This window comes from Anabas testudineus, chromosome 15 (genome assembly GCF_900324465.2).
Source record: "Anabas testudineus chromosome 15, fAnaTes1.2, whole genome shotgun sequence".
Lineage (NCBI taxonomy): Eukaryota > Metazoa > Chordata > Actinopteri > Anabantiformes > Anabantidae > Anabas > Anabas testudineus.
In genome coordinates this window covers 5664602-5683858 of record NC_046624.1, presented here as the reverse complement: position 1 = coordinate 5683858, position 19257 = coordinate 5664602, and the positions used below count along the sequence as shown (strand labels likewise).

Sequence of the window (19257 nt, the reverse complement as noted above, 5' to 3'; positions counted from 1 at the left end):
TCAGCTGCTAAATGATCTGATAACTGTTGCTCTAGGTGGAAAGTGCTATTGACACCGATGGACAGCAGGCAGAAATAACTAACTGGGGAATAATGATTGTGGTGGCTCAGACAAAGGCTGCTGATTCATCTGCTGGAGCTGTAGTAAAATGACCTGAACTTGGCACCCTGCTCCTTGCCTCACCATTGTAACTGCTGTCACACACACATGCTTCTGATGAAGAATGAAGCTGCGCTAATTAGTGGTTAGCACTTGCAGCTTTCATCTGCATGTCTGGGCTAGAAGTGTTTGCTCCGTTTCATACCAGAAGAATTAGCGCTGCTGAGGTTTTGGTTAGTCACAGTTGCAGCAGCCAGTGATAAGCTTCAGGGTGGATTTAATAGGGCAGCAAAGGTTAGAGTAGTTTAATACCCACTTGAGGCCTCTGGTTTTGGAAATAAGGGAAAATCCCAAAGCATAAACATGCCTGTCTTTTGTTAAAGTGGTTGTATAAAGAGCTTGGATCATAAATTCTACCATCACTCATCAGTGAAAAGAACAATTCTCATGTAATGCTAGACTCTGTGTGAGGATGCAGTGTAGTATTCCTGTTAAAGGTTTTGATTTTAATTGATGAACCAACCGAAGGGGGATGTTTTGTCTAGGCCGAATAAATCTCTGTGACTCTCTGATGCGTCTTTATTTCTCTCTTGTCATCCCAGCGCCTCAGGGATCATATTGGGATTGCAGCCTGCGGTTTGTGTGTAGGAAAAATAACATTGATTATGTGTGGCTGGATGGACAGAATGGTTGCCATTGAGTGCGGCGAGTATGTGTGGACAGATAGGGGATTGTGTTACTACAGCTGGGTGCTGGCCTCAGGCCGCAGGCTTTGCGGCGCTCAGTGTGAGTGTTTACATAGCTAGGAACTTAGGGGTGGGACCAAAACCTGTCAGTCAAACAAAAGAGCACCAGGTTACACTGCTAGTTCACGGGTCAGATAGGTGTGTCTGATGGATTGCTGTGAAAGAGCATGTGTGAGGACATTTTCTTCTCTATTTAAATCAGTGTAATGTAACGTGGACATAATGTTTAACACAATAGCTATTGTGACGTGACTTACAATAAAATAGCACTTAAATTTTCCACCTAGTCAAACCCACCTGTATGGCAGCACAAAGCCAGCATTCCATCTGTCCCAGCCGGTGTTGTCGGGGCTAAGCTAATCCCTGTGTAATGACTTGTAAAGAGTGTATATTGGAACATGCCAAAGCAGGGTAAACAGTTTAGAAATGAGTGCCTCTCCCTGGCTTTATCAGGTGATTATCGCTGCCATGTCTGCCTTCCTACCTACTGCTCTGGCGCAGGCTGCAGTCACCACGCCAACAAAGCACTCACATACACACAATCTGTAACAGAGAGAACAATCGAGTAAAGAAGAAAAAAAAAACACACACACACAGAGGGTAAAGTTGAGAAACTGGCTCGGTGCCAGGTTTCACTTGCTCACTCAATCTCACCGTCTATCTAACCTGTTTATTTCTGCACAGGGAGTGAATCGATGCCACAGACAGATTAGGTTGATACCTTTTAGTTTGTGTTTCAGCGGCTAATCCATTTCCTTTCTTTTCTTTTTTCATGTTCCCTCTTTGTGTTTGCTGTCTGGTGGCTGCAGGTTGACCCTGGGCAAGCCCCTAGGTGAAGGCTGCTTTGGCCAAGTTGTAATGGCAGAGGCCCTGGGCATCGATAAAGACAAACCCAAGGAGGCTGTAACTGTGGCCGTCAAAATGCTGAAAGGTGAGTGGGTCTCTTGGTGCTGCACAATCACAGAGAGTTTGTAATGGAAAACGTCTTGTCCTGAAAATCAGGCCACTGGGATAAGATGTACACTGCTTCATTATGTCTCGTGGGCAACCTGAGTACATTTTATAGATGATTTATGCTCCACTGAGGGTTCAGAAACGAGCAAGGTGAAGCTCGGGGCTGTTATTATTAATTGTTATTGGTGGTTGCTGAGTGATGGCTAAGGGGAGACGGGTAGGGTGGGTAAGGTTAGGGGTGGTCACATACCTGACCCCAGAGTAGCAGCTGGCTGGAGCTCAGTCAGCACCCACACAAAGAGGCAAGTCACACTAGCAGCACTGCTTGTGATTAATGAATGGAGCAGGAGGGGGAACTCAGTTGGTTTGGGGTTGAGGCAGTTAGATCAGGTACAGCAGCTACCTACCTTGACAATTGCAGTCTGCTCTTTAGAATAACTACCGGTAAGGTAATGGTGCAGAAGAATGCAGGCAACGCTATTCTGCCTGTCTGTGTACCTCTTCTGGCTCAATAAGTCTCATGAAAAAGGAGCCTTTCCTACAGATAATGAATCCAGATTGAACGTCTCTAATTCCTCCTGTTCTCTTCCCCTGGCACTGAAAGGATGCCTCTGTAGTCTGCATGAGGAGCTTCCTTCGCTACTGTAACTTTAGCCCGCATTGTCTGTCAGCCACACTTAATCAGAAGCACCTACAAAACAGTGCGTCTGACAGGGCAGGCCCTGAATCCTGAGTCAGACGGTAAAAGATTGAACAGGACCAGGGTGTAAATGTTTGGGTGATTCTTTCCTGACAGCTTTCATTGAAATTTGTTCTGTTCCTAGATGATGCCACTGAAAAAGACCTGTCTGACCTGGTGTCAGAGATGGAAATGATGAAGATGATTGGCAAACATAAGAACATCATTAATCTCTTGGGGGCCTGTACACAAGATGGTGAGTAGGATTGGAAACAGTACAACAAATCAAACAGATGCCTGAAGAAGAGAATCATAAAGATCTGAATAGGACATTTTTATGTACATTTGTGGATGCAATATAAAAAGAGTCTGGCCATTTGAAAGATGTTCATATAGACTTCCTCATGTTTCCAAGCATAAATTTTCTTGGCACATGTGGCATTCACATAGGAAAGTGTCTCTTCTCTATGTATTACATTAAAAATTCATTCTGTATTTCTTCAGTGTTCCCTTACCAAAGGGAATCATTAATGCCCATGTTTGAAAGGTAATGCAGGTCTTGTCTCCGCTGCAGGTCCTCTCTATGTAATAGTGGAGTACGCCTCCAAAGGCAACCTTAGGGAGTACCTACGAGCCCGCAGGCCGCCTGGCATGGAATACTCCTACGACATCGCCCGTGTCTCTGACGAACAGCTCACGTTTAAAGATCTGGTCTCTTGCACTTACCAGGTGGCACGAGGAATGGAGTACCTAGCATCACAGAAAGTAAGAGGGCACACACACACACACACGAAATGTCCTGGCCGCCAGCACCGCGCCCAGCTGCTTTCAGTGTCTAAACTCATTGCTTAGACAGATCTTTATATCAGTACATAGACAGTTTGATGTGATGTCATTTTCCATAAGACTGCTTGTGCATCACTGTGGGAATATTGTCTCCTAAAAACACAACCCCCCCCCCCACTCCCACCCGCACCCCTATTGTCTCTCATTCCACTACAAAAGCCCCTCTGTGTAGAAGAATTGTGAACTTTTCACAATGGGGTGCAGCCATGTTGGCCAAATGCAGCCTCACATGCCCTCTCACTACTGGAATGTGACAGAGTGTGCTGTCTCACACACACACACACACACACACACTAACACACACACACACACACACACACACACACACACACACACACGTCCCTGAACCTCAGCCATCCACTCTATATGATAAAGCATGTGAGGAATCTTTACTTATCCAGACATGTTCATCTTGGTGCAGCCATTATGGCGTCATGTTATTCTGTCAGAGATCTCTGGATGGTCGTCCGAACCATACATATTTTAACAGCATTTGAAATTAAGGCTACACCTGTTACAGAGTTAATTTATTTTACGGATTGAGGTAACTGACTTACTCTTCCCCTCTTTTGCCTCCTATTTCCCTTCCTACCTCCTTTCTCTCTGTCTCCATCACAGTGTATACACAGAGACCTGGCAGCCAGGAATGTCCTTGTCACAGAGAGCAATGTCATGAAGATTGCAGACTTTGGCCTGGCCAGGGACGTCCATAACATCGACTACTACAAAAAGACAACCAATGTGAGTCCTCAACCTGCATGCTGCACAATGAGGGATGTGCACTTTGAGGGGGTAGAATGTCTTTGAGAGCTTCCTTCCCTCATCTTTCTGTTTCACTCTTTCCCTTGGCTGGTGTCTTGGCAGAAGCTGCAGGTTCCCATGCAGCCTGTGAATGCAGTGCTTCTGGAGTCTCTCCCTTGTTTATCCCTCAGTCTCTTGTTCCTTTGGTTCCACAGACACTTATTCAATTAGCCAGAGAGAGAGACGGAATGAGTGGGAGAGAAGAGCAGCTTAAATGTAATTGACATCTCCATAGTGGCCTCGTAGTGTCTTTCTTTCCCACTGCAAAGCAGAGCAGCGTTGCCTGCACATCCTCATTTAATATGCATGGTTGCCTTTTCATTGCATGTACAATTATGCTGAGAACGAGCTGACAACAACAACAATATCTGATGCTGTTTATGGTAATGGTGATTAGGACTATGACAGCAGCAACAATGATGATCATTTACTTTAACAGTTCTAGACAGAGTTATCATTCTAGTGCCACATTTGTTTTATTTATTTTTTATTTTTTTCTGTCTGATGGGAGCAAATCCATCTACAGTGTTCAATGACATGGAAATAGTTTTTTTTTTGCATATTTCTTGTAGTAAACTTCATTCCCATTAGTATTTAACAGGAGTAGCCATTAGGCTACCACAGATATTGACCAAAGTCGCCTTGTCAGCTGTGCTTAGCTTCTCAGTCAGTGTTTTAATGGCTCGTAGAGATAAACTCTCTCCTTTATCTGTGACCCTGTTTATCAGCTCTATTGCTGTAACAATGTAAATGTTCCTCTGGGAAATCCACCTCCTGAACAGTTGCTCCTCTAGTGCCTTATTCCCCAGGCTGCTTTCACATACAGTATCATCCTTTCCAAGAGTAATGGGATATGCCAGCACTGAATGAATTCACACATGTTGATCAGGCCAGACATCAGGTGATTTAGGGATGGTTTCTGTAGAGATTTTGTTTGACCTCTCACCTGTGTGTGTCCTCAGGGTCGTCTCCCAGTAAAATGGATGGCTCCAGAGGCTCTGTTTGACCGGGTCTACACACACCAGAGTGATGTGTAAGTATATAACAAGTTGTTTTTGTGTCCCACAATCACAAACACATGATATTAAATCCATTTACACACATCAGTGATGCAAATCAAGCCTCCCTTTATATTAAAACACTGTAAAACAGACAATCCCTGCTGATGGAAGGATTTAAAAAAGAGCCCAGCTGGTTTCCTGTGGCCTGCAGTCAGATTTAGAGGTTGTTTTTTGAGAGTATAAGAGCAGGGAGTTGGTGAGGTGTTTTGGTGTAGTGCTGGTAAGTGTTATGTGTGCGTACATGGGGGGGGGTGCGCTGTCTATAGGGGGCCAGCACTGGCTGTTCTATGGCAAAAGTGAGGATTTCACACTAGACTTGTAGCCAATGCCGTGTTACTAATCTGACTGGCTTCAAAGGCCCCTGGAAGGAACCCGGAGCCCAACAGGGCCTCCTCCCCCCACCGCCTCAGCCCTCTCTCCTCCGGCTCAGCTCGGAAGTCTCCCCTCCTTTTGGGCCTCCACGCATGTCTGAATGCAACAATGCTGTTGCTCTCCAATGTGGGCCTCATCCCCTCTACAACCCCCCCCCCACCACCACCACTGCGATCCCCTCGTCACTCGCCGCTCCTCATTCAGCAACACTTTGAACATGTGGCTCATCGTTTTGGAGCAGTTCCATCATCAAAATAAGCTCCCTCCCCCCTTCGCCGCATCATTCTTATTTTCATTCATCTGGTATGTGAATTGCTGACCCGTCTCGGTGTTTCTTTTTTTTTTTTTAAGTTCCAGAATAACCGTTCTAAAAACAGAACAAAGGCAAAATGTCTCTCTCCTTTTTGGTGTTTGACTATTATACGTTCTGACAGTGTTGTTTGAAGTTTTATGCTCCAGACTCTGGCAGCAGAAAGTGTATGTGGCAATTAGATAGATGCCTTGATGCTGACCCCTGAGAAGGGAGACTAGGTGCATGTGCACGCGTCTATGAGTCATAGACCAGTAGCACGCTAAACAAAGCACCCATCCAGTTGAGCACCCGGTTAGATAATCTTTCTACTGGTCGTGTTTGTGTGTGCACATAAGAAATGTATGTATGTACGCACGACGCTCTTCATTTTCCTTAGGGCAGCACTGATCGATGCAGCACCGAGTGCAGGCGGCTGAACAGGAGGGGTACACACATTATGGAAACAGTAGTCCTTTCTATCAGCTCATTGCTAATTACATTTCATCACTCACTTTTAGTAATTGACTTTCTCACATGGTGTATGAAGGGAAAGAGAAGATTAGGAGAGGTGTTGGTATGTATAGGATGGTGGTGCTTACACTCAAACATCACCACAAGCACAAGCGATCCATACATGACATCAGATTAAATGAATACATGAATTCCAATGAAAGTCTCCTCAGGGGATTCAGCATCCTGCTGGTGACAGACGGTATCGTGGCCTGGCCTGGTGGAGGCAGTGCGGGGGTCTGACTCCCCTTTACAGAAAAAACGGTGTTTACCTTTAGGTCTGCCCTGTTAGTTTGATGTTATGATCAGATCCACTTATGTAAATACACTGAGTGCTTTTCTGACTGATTGATATTCGTGTTGCTTTGAGTTGAGAGCTTATGCAGCTGGGAATGCATAACCTGTCTGACATGTGAATGTAATGAGATACGAACGTGAACCCTGCTAATTTAGAATCCCTTTTATTAGAATTGGTTGCCTTGTTTATAAGTTTAGTGTATGTATCTATTTTGAAGGAATACATGAGCACAATGAAGCCATTCTCTTCATAGTGACCCAGAGCATGTTGGCGCTCTGTTTATTTGGTGAGTCACGGTTGGTTGCAGGTGGACATGATCCTGCACAGGCCAACAGGTTTGGAAACAAGAGGTGAGTGTTTCAACAGGTTGAGAGATAGAACACGGTGATAGAAGAGAAAACAAACGTGGGGCTGGTTGTGTAAACATGCAGGGACTGATAAATGCCCTGTGTGCTTGTCCATTCCTACACGCCTGTTTGGACCACGTGGCCCACGGCTGCCTGAATGCAGGAGATATGGAAGTGTATCTGTGTTATAATAAAGCCTTTGAGTGGAAATGAAGCACTGATGTCATATGGTTGGAGATGCATTGACCAAGTGACTGTAGGTCAAAAGAAAATGACAACAATAATTGGAACTGAACCATATTAAACATTCAATTTCACAGCTATATCAATAAAGTATATGTCTGTTTCTCTCTCTTACCAGCTGGTCATTTGGGGTGCTGATGTGGGAGATCTTCACATTAGGGGGCTCACCCTACCCTGGCATTCCCGTTGAGGAGCTCTTCAAGTTGCTCAAAGAGGGCCATCGCATGGACAAGCCTGGCAACTGCACCAACGAGCTGTAAGTTTCACTCCTTTCTGCCAAACTGGCATTCTCCCTGACTGAGCCGCTACCAAGTGTGCACTACCAACAGCACAACAGTCTCCATCAGATCCATGACTCTTGGTCCACAGTGTCAGGCCTCAGCACAGTTGTGACTGCCTGCTATCAGTGTCCTCGTTCACAAAGAGTTCTCTCTGGTCAGTGGACAATGGCACAGCTCTGCCATTGTGCCACACTGAGAGGGCTGGTGGTGAGCACTGAGAGCATGTTTGTGATCAGCAACAGGCAATCAAAATGTAAAGAAGGGAGGCTGTGTCAGAGAACGCCTGCTGTTCATTTCTTCTTTGATATGGAGAGTCAGACACACAAACTTGAAGACAAGCTATACCGAGGGTGGCATAGTTTAAATATGCCGTCCACACTTACGTACTCTGTTCTGTCTCTTTTCAGCCACTCTTTTCCATTGAGTAGACTGATTCTAATTTTCCTTCTCTCCTGAAGGTACATGATGATGAAAGACTGCTGGCATGCCATCTCATCCCAGAGACCCACCTTCAAGCAGCTAGTGGAGGATCTGGATCGCATCCTTACCCTCAGCACCAACGAGGTGAGTTCAGCTTCATCATATTTCTTCACACACAGTTTAATCTTGGATTCAGGGTGGTCAGAAATCCTGCTGCAAAAACCTTTGCAGTTTCCTGGCAAATAGGACTCTGGTATTTCATAACAATAAAATAGAATATGATTCTTACACACAGTAACATGTTTCTCAATCCAAAGTCAATAATACTATTGCCAGTGTATGCAGGGTTCAGCAGAATGTTGCTGAAAGCTTTAGGAGCGTTAGCAGCCACAGTGCTGAAACTAGGCTTTAAACGGTGACCAGAAAATGACCGGATGATTTGATCCAGGCCCAACATGGCCGCTAGAGCCCAGTGAAGTTGCCCAATCATCACATCCATGCCTCACTCCCTGTAACAGTCTGCGTTTCATCCCATTCCCCTTCCTGTCTTTTTTGATATCCATGTGCCGACCTGAAAAGAGGCCGTCGCTGGAAAGCTGTCATGACTCGTCTGCTCAGGAGCTGGGGCTTCATGAATTTATGCCAAAAAATCCCAACTCTGAGTTTGAACTTTTGAAATGTAATAAAGCGCCCTTTTCTTGCTCCCCCCACCCCCCACCCCCAAACCGCTGGCAGATGTGGAGTTTTTTAGTAATGTGAGCCTTCTCGTGTTGAGCTGGGAAAATAGAAGCCAGCGCTCATTTTCTAGAAAACCAAGTCTTTTCCAAACTCTTCTTCCTCACATCTAGTCTCAATAGCAACTATGAAAGACAAAGAGGAGGGGGGGGAAAGGTTTGCCTCAGTCAACATGAAAAGACCATATCAGCTTCACATTACTGGACAAAGCCAAAAATTATTGTTTTCATTTTTTTTATGGGGCTTGAGCGTAGGGTTTTTCTGCCTTTATTTTTTCCATCTGTCTCATAATGCTGCGTGTTTCAGTGACGGACCACCGATTTGTTTGGACTGAACTGGAGAGTGATGAGAAGGGATGTTGTAAATGCTGAGATACCACATCTCTGCCACAGTTCTCTGGTCTAAACATATCCTCTTTTCCCCAACTTCACCACCACATTAAACTGCTTTGTGGTGCACCAGAACTGCAACTAGGCCAACCCTGAAGTCTCCAGGCTCTGCTTGATCAGCTAACAGTCCAACATTGAATGTATTGCACATTCTTGCAAATATCTTTATACAGTATTGAGTTTAAGATATCGTTTTCAGCTCTGTTCCATCAATTCTTGCAGGGCGATTCTGTATGAATTAGATAAATATCATAATGACGGTGATACTCTTCTTCTCCACCTCTCTCCCCCTCCTCTGGAAAGTCCCTGATCGTTTTTGACTGGGTTTCAGCATAATGTTTATGTTCCTCTGTTTGCTCGACATCTTTTGCCTCTCACTCCTTCGAAGTGTCTTCTCCGTGTTGTAACATATGAGCTTGTGTCTGAGTGTAAACGATCTCACCCAACGCCCTCATTCCTCTGTGTGTGTCTACAGGAGTATCTGGACCTGTGCGCCCCAACAGAGCAGTATTCCCCCAGCTTCCCTGACACTCGCAGCTCTTGCTCCTCCGGTGACGACTCAGTGTTTTCCCACGACCCCTTACCGGACGAGCCCTGCCTCCCCAAGTACCAGCACATCAATGGCAACGTGAAAACATGAGGCCCTACCCACACTCTCCACCCCAGCTTTACCTGCCCTAGTCTTACCCCGCCAACGTCCCAGAACACATGTAGCACAGACACCCACCCTAAAATCCTCCTTAAACTCCTGCCCCCCCATCGCCCCTCTGGCTTCCAATGGACTAATGAACCCAGATGGGACTGGGCTGGTGGCAGCGCTGCTGTCACACACTCATGCTGCCATGCACTCACCCTCGGTACACTACATGTTCACAGAGGTCTTAAATAAGAGGACAGGGACCCTACAGAAGCTGTTTTTGTACTGACTGAATGAATTGCTGTTCCCTGGGGACCCTGCTCCTCCTGCTCCTCCTCCTCGTCCTCCTCTCCCTCAACACACAGACTTTTCATATTGGTTCTCATGTTTGTACCCAGAGAGGTTTTTTTTTTTCTTGCTGTTGATGACGATGCTACTTGTCTGGTGATCCCATTCCAGTGACTGGCATTCCAAGATTGTTATTTGCTCCTGGAGGAATGTATGGACTGATGTGAACTTCAATCAAGGGACTAGAAGAGGATGACAAATAGGAAAAGGAAAGGACTGAGAGACAAAGCTCTGACTAACAAAACAGAGGAATAGGAGGAGAGCACGTGTAGAAACTGCTCTTCTGTTTATTTTGTAATATTGATGCATTTCTTTTTCAGTTGTCTCGATAAACCTTCCCAATTATTCTGGAGAAAAATACACAGTATAATGTATAGTGCTGGGTATATTTGTAAATATATTCAAATATGTATAAATATATATATATATATTTACAATGAATTATTTTTTGTATGGACTCCGAAATAACCCCACCCTCCCTACCCTACTTTGAGTTTGAGGTAGGAATGCTAACAGGTTATGTGTCCTATATTTCCTTTCACACACACACACACGCTCACAAATACAGACATGGATTCACACTTTAATATACACATACACCTGTCTTACTCTCACTCAGTAACACAGTTGAGTATTGGCTTTCAGGGACTGAGGTAGCATGTTAATTTATTGACTTATGTTTTTTTTTTATGAATCAAAACTTCTGGAAAAAAAAAGAACAAAAACAATATGGCAGAATTTATGACATTAATGATGATGATAATACACAAATAATCCATTAAATTTATGGTAATTTAAAATGATCTTTCAGCAGTTACAGATAAAAAAAACTATTTTTAGTGGGTTTGAAAGATCCAGGTTTTGTAAGTTTTATATATGAATGTGAATATTAAGTTAAATTTTAAAACTGTACATTTTATAGTCAGCTAATCCCTTTTTTATAGATTATGATGTCATTTCTATCCAGTCATTTTACTCTTCGTTAGCTTTGCTTTAGGAAATAAAATTGATTTCTGGATATTTATATATGAATAAAAGAAAGCAAAAAGAAAGAAAGCATTTTTGGAAATACCAACTAGCAATCCACCCCCTCAGCTAGACAAATTTACCTGATTGAAAGCTGAAAAACAAAGTATTAAATCACCACGTTTTTTTGTTTTGTTTTCTACTGGACCAACTTTAACGTGTTTTTTGCAAGTGTTTATGGCACATTTGCGAAATAAATGATGGAAAAAATAAACAGTTGTTCTAATTTCTGACTTGGATGTTGGATGTGTAAGCTGCATGTCTGCACTGATTGTCAGAAACAACCTTGTGATTATCCTTGAACTGTGAGGTAATTCCTATTTCTTATTTTCTGACATAGGTGGAGACAGGAGCTATTAGCTGTCATTATGAGCTTCTGAGAGCTATTTAAGAGGAATTACTTTGGTTTCATATTTCTTATTTCAGTTACATTATATTACAAATGGCTTGTTTATTCTAATAAAGAGAAGTGTCATACGTTTACATAGAAAAGTCTTAATGCAAAACTGCTAAGATCCTCACAAACACAAAGTAAAGTGAGATCTAGTTAAACGAGTTAATGTCAGTCAAAAGCAATTTTGTTGATTAATGGGGAATCGTTGTGGTGAGCTTTGTGTCCAGGACAAGGATCTATGGCAGCCTCCTGGCAGACTAATAGATGCTGTGATTAGCTGATTGATTTCTCTGTTGCTCTTATCAGAACATTTAATTGAACAGACTGAGTAGCTTATTTATCCAATTTGATGTAAGTAAATGAAAGTTATCTATTAGTTAGTGCGATTACTAGTGGCAGCCACGCATGTGTATTTAGGAGGTTAATGGTGGTGGCTTGTCTGACCTGGGTGGACGAGGACCATCACCAATAAGTCATTGCATCAGGTAGAGCTTCTGATGCCACAGTTAGGTATTCATCATACATTTCTGTGTTGAAACTTCATGCTCAAGAAGAAAATCTGCAACGGGCTGTGGTGCAGTTACACCACCACAACATGAGAGCTTGGTTTCTTTGTCAAGGTAGATAAATGAAGGAAAAATAAATCTTTAACATAAATCTTGATCTCCGCTATTACCAAGCTTCGACTTGTTCTAAATAAACATACACACACCACCTTCTACTCTTCCTCTAATAAACATGTCCCTTCATGTCTCCGGAACCTGAAAAGGGCTTGGAGGGAAAAGTCAGCCAAAAAGCATTCCTCTTTTTCTATAGAATGAGAAGGGAAGAGAAAACACCTACAGCCCTGGAGGATTGGAGGGGGATTGGAAAAGAAAAAGTGGCAGGATAAACCACAGCACCATACACTCTCATTAAAGGGGGGAGTGAAGAGAAAGGCAGCCGGATATCCACACTGGCTATTTTATCAGAATGACTGTCTATTGTGCTCCAGGCTAATGGCACACACAAGTAGACAGGGAGCAGGGAGGGGTGAACTCCAGGGAGACCGAATAGAGGATTAGATTGTTCAATCTTGACAAAATGCCCTCTGAGCTGTCATTGACTTTATGTGAGACAAATATACTTTATATGATGTCAGAAATGTAGAAATGGGTCCTAACGAGATACAGGACCCACTGCGAGAGAGACATTAATCAGTTTTGTTAATTGATCAACCAAAGTACAAAGATAATTTAAAGTTGTTTTATTTATGATGCATCTTCATACAGTAGTATCAGTTTGCAGCAGCAGCAAGGTTCGGCTGTCATTTACTCATTGCCTCTTGAATGCATCTTGATGTTTTCCCCACATAACATTCACTCCCGTAAGAAGCTCAGTCAAAGCCTTAAATGAGTTTTTCTTTTGGAGAGCGTTTCCTAATGCACTGGAGATTAACCCAGTGACCCACAAATGTTAGCTCTGAGTGACTTTTGGGAGATGGTAGTAGTTGGGCAGTAGCTGGACAACAGAAGAGCATTTCATGCGAAAGTATCGAACCATAACTGAGGAACAAATATAAGCTTTTTTTTCCTCAAGGAAAGTTTGACAGGATGCTTCATATGCCAGGGGGTGAAGCCTGAGGCCATCTGATAGTGTTACAGATCAGCTGCTGGGACGACCTGACATCTTTGTGGATAAAGTGAAAGCCAGTGTGATCCTGCAGTTTCTCCCCGTCTCTCCTAGTCCTTCGTCTGCGTCCTATTTGTAGCCCTGTCCTCCCCTGCCTGGCTATCTGGTGGGGCCTGTTGTGTTTGCACAAGGCTCGGCCCTCTGGAATGTCAACATGAGGAGCCCACATCAACTGGAGATAAGACCCCACAAGGGCCGGGTAGGGAGGAGGGTGGCGGTGGAGACTGGGGTCAGAGGGTGGGAGGCTGGTGGACGTAGCTAGAGGGTGACTTAAAGTTTAACTAAACTGCCAATTGACCATCGTACCCACGGTTTAACCCTGAGCATAACTCTCCCACTCTGTCACCAAACACTCCCACCCCTCCCTAGGCTCATGTTACACTTATTACCATTACTATGCTTATGTCCAGGATTTGATGTTTCACTATGGTTTTGCCACAGAGCGTGTATCTGTCTAGGCTTAGCTCCTCTACCTACCATTCGCATTGAATAACAGCTAGTGAACGGTTCATCGCTAGGTCAGTGTTCATAAGAGGGAGGGGTGTACTTGTGTTTGATTAAGGGCTTGCAAGGCACCATGTCTGGTTCTGCATGGAAGAATAAACAAGTCGAGTGCGTGTTTGTATGTGGTACTGCGTGTGTGAGCGAGGATGTGTGTGGTTTGTTGCCCCGTGGGATCTTCTAAACATTCGCTAATGGCGCAATTGTGTCTGAGCAATTGTAATTCACAGAGTCCACTTTCAGTTCGTTTATATGCTGACTTTGCTACGTCCAAAGGTATGATGTAACAGTTGAGTGAAAACTGTGGAAAAAGACGAGCTGAAACTAAATTATTTAGAGGGAGATAAAGGGGCAGAGTCGCCAGAATTGAAGAACTAACATCTCAGAGCCGAGTTTGGATTGCTGTTGTTTGTTGACTGGGAATAATGTGCCTCATTTCATAGTGTTTAGCCAGATTTAAGTATGTTAAATACTGCACACACTACAAAATAAAGCTGTGATCTATGCACACACACACACACACACACACACTGTCATTTCACATTGTGACATTTCACATTCACTCTACATTGGTGAGATTTGCTACACTGGGTGAATGTGGCATGTTTTACAGCTCTGGGTGTGTTCAATAAATGAGCTTAGTCATAACGTTCCCTGCCCAGTGATGCCAATCCCAGCACTCCCCCCATAGGTCAGTCATATTCCCATGTGTCCTGTCTTGCAGTGATGATGTCATTTCTGACATCAAAAGTCATAAATCCTAACACATGCTATTAACGCTATGCCAAGGTGTCAAACACAGGTTTTCTAATGAGGGTTTTTATTTATTTTTATTTTTTTACAGAAGATAATATACAAGTGGTTTTACAAGCTACAAACTACTCTGGAGTGACTAGTAAGTTGATTTTGACGTGAAAAATGGATTGATCGATGTTTATATTGTTGCGGTTTTAAAATTATTTTGTTATAAATAGCGGTTTATTGTATTTACACCTGTTGGGCATCATTTCACAATAGCAGGTATTTATTTATTTTTGCCACAGTATCTATTTTTCTTTCATGCTCACACTGACACCTGGCCAAACCAGTCGCAGCTGTCTTGCGCTTGTCTTGCGGTTTACATCATGTTTCCTTGGATTTATTATACTTTAGAGTTGAACATTTCTAAAAAAAAAAAGAGTAAACAGCTAAATCTGTGGAAACATGCACAGCCAAGCTGTAGCTGAACTGGAAGCACATTATATTACTGACAGGAGGACAGAAAAGGTTCATAGAGGCCGGTGCATTTGCTGGCCTCTGTGTCAGGAGCTCGACTAGATGGAGATATATGGCAAGTGTACAAGCAGGAGAGTGAACCACTCCAGTACTGTTACTGTCATGAGCAAACACAGACCCAGGCTAATAAAAAAACAAACAAAATGAACGCTTGTAAAAAAAAAAGAGTGCCCATAAATGATGTTTAATTGAAATTGTGCAGGAGGGCAGTTTGTCAGAGCTATGGCTCACAGCAGTCGACACACACACACACACACACACACTGGTGCTGTCAGAAGGGGAGCAGGAAGTGAAGGAGGTTCGGATCTCTTTGGTGTCCAAAAGTAAAAGTAGAAGAGACAGTTGTCAAACACGTGATGCACAGCCACATCCAGGCTTCCACACGATAACTTTTATATTATACTTTACTACTTAGACTATCTTCACATAACTACACATGCAGTGTTCTCCCAACCTTTCCAGTCCTGAGCAACGTTAACACGAAGTGAATCAAAAAACATAAATAAAGAAAGAATTTCCCACCAAAGTCCAGGAGCAAGGTCTTTGCACACTCAGCTGCAAATGTTGGCGCCTTCATTTGTCAGGTGCACTGTTTTCACAGTCTAAATGATGAATGATCACCATGACAATGCCATGGTGATAGACAGGGCATATAAATCGCATGGGAAAATAAATCACCACAAGACCCTCCTCTCCTTTTCACCTGCATCAGCCTTTACCGCTAACAAGAAGTGCTCTGTTTCTCCACCCCCCTCCACCTTTCTACTCAATTTGTCAATTTCGAATATGCTTTCAACATTTTGTTGGTTCTCCTTCTGCCTGTGTTTGTGTTTCCTTCTTTTCCTGGTCAACCCCCCCCCCCCACCCCACTCTCTCCTCACTCCTCTCTGACTTGAATGGCACAAATGATTGTGTGCTGCTGAAAGTTTTGAGAGCAGATAAAGGGAAACTTCTCTCTCCCCTCATTCTCTACAGCAAGCAGGCCATTAAATAAAAATGTGCAGTGAGTGACGTGCTTCTATACCTGCCTGTGTGCTCAGAAACAACAAGAGCTTGCACTGTCCTGCCCAGGCAAGACAGGATAACTATAGCTCATGACTTAATCACTTACCTCAAAGCCCTTCAGTTCTCGCTGCCTCTCTTTGTCTTTTCTTTTTTGCTGCCACCTGCCAATAGTGAAGGTTTGCAACATTATGGATTGTTATTTTTTTCATCCAGAGACAATGATGGGTGTGAGCGGAGTGTTGCGGTTGAGATGGTTCGTACATGCACGGATAGGGGAAAACAGTTCAAGGTGTGCTGCGGGGTAAAACTCAGACACGCTGGGAGTTTTGGGTTCACTCGCAGGTTAGCGTCAGTCTCGTCTAAGTTCAACACTTTCTCTCACACTTTCCCGGAAAGAGTTTGGGTTCCTGAGTGAGGTAAAGCTGTGTTTGGGAGACACGCTGTGTGTCATGGATCAATGTGATGCTGATCAATAACACACTGCCGCTGTGCTTCTGCCTCCTCTACACACTGAACTTGTATAAATATTATGTATATAAATGGGTTATAAACCGACTGAAGTCACTGAATCTCAGCCCATTTCTGCTGTAAATACATTCCTTCCCATGCTCCATGAGGTGGTTGGCCCCTGCCTGAGCACGAGGGGGGAGAGGTGGGAGCAAAGGAGAGAGGGCCCCTGAAAAGGTGCTTTGTGCTGGTTTAGAAGGGCCCCAGGCTTTAGCCTGTCAGAGGTTGTGGTTCTAGGCCGGCAGCCAGCCCTTCAGACCCTCTCACTGGCAAAGACCAAACTACCATCTGGAGTGAACTGCTCCGTGAGCTGCACAGAGCCAGGCTGGGTTGAGTTGGTTAGGCTAGGGCTACGCTGAGACACGCCACAGAGGGCTGCAAAAATAAACCATTGGTGCTTCGGTGAAATTCCTTGGGTCTGGAGCCTTCATTTTGAAGATCATTCCCATGGGAGAGTAGCAGAGTGGCCTCACACCGAGCAGCACAGTAGAAGGCACAAATACTTAATAAAACAGATTCCTAAATGGGTTCTGGCTTGTTGATGATTGTAACGGACTGTTATGATGATGATGCTTGAATTGTTCTTGAATTGAAACCTGCTCCATTTGCCTTTGGCTGGACAAATGATTAAAAATGCTTTGGCAACTGATGAAAAAAACACTGCGTGTGATGAATCACAATTATCCAAACTGATTTAATATATTTATGGAAGTCTGTGCCCTGGCTGTCACCAGCAGAAGCGAGTGGGAATGATCAACACAGTGCTCGGTGCTGCACAAGAGTGCGTCACCCGCTCCTGACTGTTCTTTCATGGGACCTGTTTACCCTTTGGAACCAGACAGATCTAGAGCAGAAGAAGAAGTCGGACTAATGAAGGAGTGAAGTTCAGATTGTCACAGTCTGTGTGTTGGCACTTTGGTTCTTATAGACTCAGACTTGGTCTGTAGAGCTCACTTCGGCATTTCAGCCACACTGCCTCACATCAGATGAAATCAAAGTTCTCCCCTTCGACTGGAAAGCAAGATAATTCATGGTACATTTAGTTTGAGGGAGAAAAATGTGAACCATATTGTGTCTGGTGTTTTAGTGGGGCAGGTTTTTGTAGTTCCCCATCCCCCAACTCCTGCAACAGAATCAAATTCCTCCCAGTTTCTGGAGCTTGCCCAAGCCAAGCAAATTATGGAGTAAAGTCTTTTTATACATTATGAACCTCTGTCACGCAAAAACATCACTAAGCTCTATCTCTAGCTTTCCCCCCATCCTGGACTAGGCCCTGATTTAGCTTAGACCATTAAGCTAAATCCTAGAGTCTCCTATAGAAGAAGCAGGAAGAACAAAAGCTCAGACTTTACAGAAACCACTTCAGAGAAGTTGATGTGAAGCTAAAAACCAAGTCAGGTTGTTAGACTGATCAGTGTTGTATGTCAAAAATTCTACATGGCGTTGAGTCATAAACCTCACTTGTTATAAGTCAAGTATAAAGAGTGTCCCACCACTGCTTATGTCAACCTTCTTGTTTCAGCTTTGGTTCGCTTTTTTGTGATCCTCATCATCACAGCTTGTCTATTTATCAGTTGTCTTCATATTCATATTACCTAAGCCTGTGTATGCACTAAGATTGTGTCCCCCGGTTTTCACCTCTACGTTTCAGCTTGGTGTGAAACACTCTAATGGCCCTGTTGTTTACAGTAGTGTTAAGTGTGTGCCCCTCCAGGATCAGTCAGAGCCGTAATCCCCTCTTCATTCCCACTGAGGCCCCGAGAGCGTGTAAGTGGACATGGGTGATGGCAGACAGGGAACGGCTCACCAGCCCACCCATTCAAGCCACATGCACACACACACACACACACACACACACACACACACACACACACACACACGCACAATGGAGAAACAAAGCAAATTAGAAAGGTTTTCATCTTTCCTTCTCGATATAAACCTCTTTCTTTTCTGTTCTCCCTGCGTTTTTATGTCATGTCACCTTGTAAAAAGGCTTTATGGTCTTCCCAGGCCTCATGGCTATGAGAGCGGTGAGGTGGATTGTGGGAGTTTTAGAACGCTTTCAGGACCAGCACTTAGTGCGAGTGACAAGAGAGCATCTCCAGAGGGCTTTACCTTGCAAATGGGAAACTCTTTTTTGGAAACTCTGATTTCATCTCCTATTCTTTTTTATTTTCCTTCAGGCTTTGTCTAGAAGTCTAGACTTACAGAATAAAAGATAAAAAAAGTTGACTGAACTTTTGTGCCAGTGTCCCTCCACACAACTTAGAATATTCTGTAAATAAGGCTCAGTGACTCTTCCTGAATCTGTCATCAGTACCCTAATAAAACCAATGAGTGTACCCCGAGGTTTATGTTGTTTGTCAGTTCAGACCTGAGGGAAGTCTCGGTTTTACAACACAGAGATGACAGTAAATTTACCTGTGGCTCTGTTTTGGATTCCACTTGCTCTGCAGGTCACACATCACAGAACAGCATGTGCTACTGCAGTCGTTTATATCATGTGCAACATAGAAAAATCAGCGTTAGCGACTAAATGGGAAATCCACATGACGGGAAGGTGAAACTTTGGTCGTATGTTAATCTACTCAGGTAGGTGCTACCCATTAGCACTGAGGTCTTATATTAGTAAATGTAACTTCTTTTTGCCCCCACCATCACCTCTTTCTCCCCCCACTTTCTATCTTGAAGTCCCTGTGCAGGCCTGCCTGTATAATGTCCACACAAAGTCAGTGTGGGGCCTCTCTATGCTTTAAATCATGCAATTAGTGCTCAGATCTGGGATTTATACTCTCTGGCAAGAGCAGTTCTTTCGTTTAT

At 43.9% G+C, this 19257-nt stretch overlaps 1 protein-coding gene across 5 annotated transcripts in view; it reads left to right on the top strand.

Moving 5' to 3' along the window:
• Positions 1-11310, top strand: part of fgfr2 (fibroblast growth factor receptor 2) — a 35859-nt gene extending 24549 nt beyond the window's left edge. For all 5 annotated transcript variants that reach the window (XM_026356011.1, XM_026356009.1, XM_026356010.1 and 2 more), the window contains 8 exons: positions 1655-1776; positions 2624-2734; positions 3053-3243; positions 3943-4065; positions 5088-5158; positions 7367-7504; positions 7988-8093; positions 9549-11310. In XM_026356011.1, the coding sequence (XP_026211796.1) occupies positions 1655-1776; positions 2624-2734; positions 3053-3243; positions 3943-4065; positions 5088-5158; positions 7367-7504; positions 7988-8093; positions 9549-9713 (1027 nt within the window). In that variant the 3' untranslated portion in view covers positions 9714-11310. The remainder of the gene's footprint in view (positions 1-1654; positions 1777-2623; positions 2735-3052; positions 3244-3942; positions 4066-5087; positions 5159-7366; positions 7505-7987; positions 8094-9548) is intronic.
• Positions 11311-19257: the final 7947 nt, after the last annotated feature.